The 3926-nt window shown below is 59.2% G+C and overlaps 1 protein-coding gene across 1 annotated transcript in view; it reads left to right on the forward strand.

Annotated features, from left to right (window-relative positions):
* Window positions 1-242, forward strand: part of MROH2A (maestro heat like repeat family member 2A) — a 63438-nt gene extending 63196 nt beyond the window's left edge. Inside the window, 1 exon segment of the mRNA XM_004701854.1 lies at window positions 121-242. Within this exon segment, the coding sequence (XP_004701911.1) occupies window positions 121-242 (122 nt within the window).
* The last annotated feature ends 3684 nt before the right edge of the window (window positions 243-3926 follow it).

Genomic DNA, 3926 nt, shown 5'->3' on the forward strand with positions numbered 1-3926 from the left:
GGCGTAGATCCCCAGCCTCACCAAGGCCATCAGAGCAGGGCAAAGACCCCCACGGTCAGCAGTGGTGCCCGCGGTGAAGCTGTGGCCCTGGCTCTCCCTCCCTCTCGTGCTTGCTCCCAGCGTTCCAGGAGCTCCAGCTGGATTCGGACCCCGGCGTGCGGCACGCCGCCCTGGAGACCTTGAAGGTGCTGGACAACTGCAGTCAGCACGGGCTTCTAGCTTCCCCCGGAAGCACTTCCTAGGGTCCACGTGCAACTGCCACGCCACCAGGGCCACCTGGCCCTTCCAGCGAGTCTGTAAGGAAAACCACCTCTCGCTCTGAGACAAGCAGGGTCTCTCTGTCCCTCCTCCCTCAGGAATGGCTCCCGCCACCATCCAGTGTCCCCAGGGCCGAAGGAGGGAGGCCCGTCCCCTGGGGCCATCCTGTTTTGCCTTTTCCCTTCTAAGGACCTGAGATATCCTCCCCCACCTCCCCAGCCCCTCCGCCACCCCACCCCACCACCACACACACCAATGTGTGCCTGGGTCCTCGCCACCCAGCTGGGCTGCCCTTTCCCCTGGAAAGGAAGGGCAGACTTCCAGCCCACAGTCACGGCACGCACACAGAGGATGGGCAGGAGTCTCCAGGCTGGGGTGATACGGGGCCAGAACTATGGAACCGTGTTTGGACGGCTGGACCAGACCCTGGCGAGGCCTGGGACAAGATCCCGCCGAGGAACTCCACCCCTGTGCTCGTCCACGGACCTGGAGGGGAGCGTGGGCGGGAGATGTGCCTCAAGGTGAGGTCCCCAAGGCAGGTGACTGGGACTTGTGGCTGGAGCCAGTGACTGTGGGCTGGGCACCCAGGCAACAAACAGCAGGACGCTCCTCTGCCCAGTGCCCAGGACAGTGCTGTGCTGGGTGGGGTGTCTGTCCATCTGCATCCTGGAAGGACAGCTGCCCATTTGTGGAGACACCCATACCCACCACACCTGAGGGCAAAAGGTGGGTGGGTGGGAAGTTACACAGTCACACTCAAAGGACAGAGATTTAAGAACGTTCAAAGAGGGCAGGAAAGAGGAGGTTTCTTGAAGCACCAGAAACCGGAAGGAAAAAAAAAAAGAGGATTAAAATGTCCAAAGTGTACCCTATGGGCAATAAAACACTACCGAGAAATGGCCGAGCATTGATGGGGGAGAGGTTATTTGTGATATACGCAAGACTGAACTGGTTCCCAACACAGACACCGAGAGAAAGACAGGTGCGGGCTCCCTCTGGGTCCCTGGTGGGCACACGCCTCCCGCCCACCACGCTGGCAACCCTGGTGATGCCCGGCAACACCCCCATTGCTGAGTGGACCGCGCCCGCAGAGGGGCTTGGGGAGCACTCAGACAGTATCTGGGGACGCTGACCGCACACCTGGTCCAATAACTCCCTCCTCTAGGGTTTGCCCCAAGGAGCCCTGGTGGGCGTAGTGGTTACACATCGGACTGCAAACTGCAAGGTCAGCAGTTTGAAACCTCCGGCTGCAAGTCCAGAGAAAGACGGGGCTTTCTACTCGCAGAGAGTCAGTCTGGGACACCCACAGGGGCAGTTCCACCGGCCCTGTGGGGTCTCTGTGAGTCAGCATGGACTCGATGGCAGTGAATGTTAGCAGTGTGCACACGGGTCTCGGCTAGGAGACGGGAGAACTGATTTCAGCTCCCTATCGCTTCCAGCCTCCGCCTCCCTGTTTTGCGGACAGCAGACCCTCGCTCAGCATCCCATTCCGTGCGCACGTGGCTTTAGGCTGCGTGTCTCACAAGAGTGGGACGCAGATCCTTCCGCTGGGACGGGCTCCCATGGAGTGTGTCCTAAGGGATCACCATGGGCTCGATGGCTGCGAGTCATCTGACACACGTGTGCAGGTCCTGGGCTTCCACATGCTTAGCACCTGCTCCAAGAACGGGGAATGGGCCTGGAGTCCACGGTTCACCCAGGGGCTGTCCATCGGGAAGTTAGTGGTTCGAAACCAGCATTTCCTCCGGAGAAAGGGCTTTCTAATCCTAGTCTCAGAAACTCACAGGGGCAGTTCTACCCTGTCCCCTGGGGTCGCTGAGTCAGTCCTGACATGATGGCAGTGGGGTTTGAGGGATCTAGGTGAAACCCCAAACTACACCCTCTCCTACTGAGCAGATTCAGGCTCACAGGGACTCGCGGGACAGAACTGCCTACAGGGTTTCCCAAGTCATCTTGATGGAGGGTCTGTTGGGGTTTGAACTGCTGACCTTTTGGTAAGCAGCCGATTGCTTTGAGCACTAGGCCCCCGGGGTTCCTGACACAAAGATGAACCCCAAACCCAAAGCACCACCTCCGTGGTCTCTGATGCTGACCCAGTGGCCACGTAGGGCGGCACAGACTGCCCCTCCAATGCCCACCCTTGTGTGACTGGGCTCCTCTGGAAGCCACGCAGCTGCCTGGCCCTGCAGGCTCCGGCTCCTCCACCCCGGAGGATTCTGTGGAAATGCCAACTTTTTAAAGGACGTGTGAATTGGAAAGTGTCAAAACATTTTAGACAAGTAGCTTTATTTATTTACTCAAGAGCTCAGAGCCCCCACGGACATGATAGACATTGGCTTTGGGGGCAGATGGTGTCCCGCAGCGTCTCCCATTGAGAACTGAGACCCCCGCCCCACCCCACCCCTACAAAAAGCCAGAGAGCAAGGGGACCCGGCACTCCAAAACGCCCAGGGGACAGGCTTTTCCTTTGTTAAGAGCCGAGGTCTGCAAATGAGCACTTTTCTCATCCATCCTGGGTGGTTCTTTCCTGGTGAGGGGAAGACGGGAAAAGCATAGAAAACGATTAGTCAAATTCCTTCAGACGGCGGCCCCTTCTTAGCTTTCTAACGCTGCCTGTCCCTGGCTGTAGAGTCCGTGCTGAGAACGGCACGCACTGGGTGGGTGCCCAGTGAAACCCGAGAATGTGCTCAGAGCGAGCAGCACGTGGGTGGTGATGCCAGGGCTCTGATCCCGGGCAGCCCAGACTTGCTGGGAGGTTCCTAGTTGATGGAAGTCACCTGAACCATGTTCAGGTGCAGATGGAGAAGGTCTGGCATGTCCCCTCCCACCCGCCCCCAGGAGGCCCTCCAATGCCCAACGAAAACCACACAGTGCCACCTGCAGGGGAGGGGACTGCAGCGGGGCTTCTGAGGCTGTGCACTGCAGCAGCCCAGGGGCCTGGCCACCCACCTCAGCTAGTGCTTAACCGCAAAGAACGGCCAGGAAGCTCTCCCGTGGTTACAGGGGTCGGCACGCCAGGAGGCTGCTGGGGGTCTAACAGTGGGGTTTCTGGTGAGCAGGAGGGAATGCAGACAGGGCCACTCATTGTTGGAGGCCGACAAGGAGCAGGGCCAGTGATGTCCACCACAGTGGGCACTTTCTGGAAGGAGTGGTTATTTGACATCTATGGCACTGTGGCACATTTCTAGCCCAAGTACCCTGAACTTTTCTGGAAGGTTTTCTGAGAGTGAGTCATGGGTGTGGGAGCTGGGAAGAGCCCGGCGAGCAAAGCACCGGGAAGGGACGGAGAACCGGGGTCGCCGAGGTGCAGGCACTGACCGTGGGGCCTGGGGCGGCGGATGTATAGGGATGCCGGGAGTCACTATTTTCAGACCAGTTTTGATGAAGAGGTTAGTAACGCACCCACTCTTCACTTACTGACATGGTTGTGAGAGTCGGGGACCGTGTTCTGTCTTTGGTGTTGGGGGCCCACTTGTTCTGTCCAGTCGCCATGTGACCTCCATCTGTCTCGCTCCCTTGTGCCTCCTCCACTTCCTCCCCGGTCCCTCTGGGCCCTCACCTGGCCTCCCCGACCACCTGTGCCCTCCAAGGCTGAACGGAGTGATTGTGGCTAAGTGCAAGGCGGCGTGCGGAGGCCCTGTGCCACCTGTCATGGCCTAGAGCACCAC

The sequence above is a fragment of the Echinops telfairi genome, unplaced genomic scaffold (assembly GCF_000313985.2).
Source record: "Echinops telfairi isolate 266 unplaced genomic scaffold, ASM31398v2 ScPeMD7_3;HRSCAF=10, whole genome shotgun sequence".
In the NCBI taxonomy this organism is placed as follows: Eukaryota; Metazoa; Chordata; class Mammalia; order Afrosoricida; family Tenrecidae; genus Echinops; species Echinops telfairi.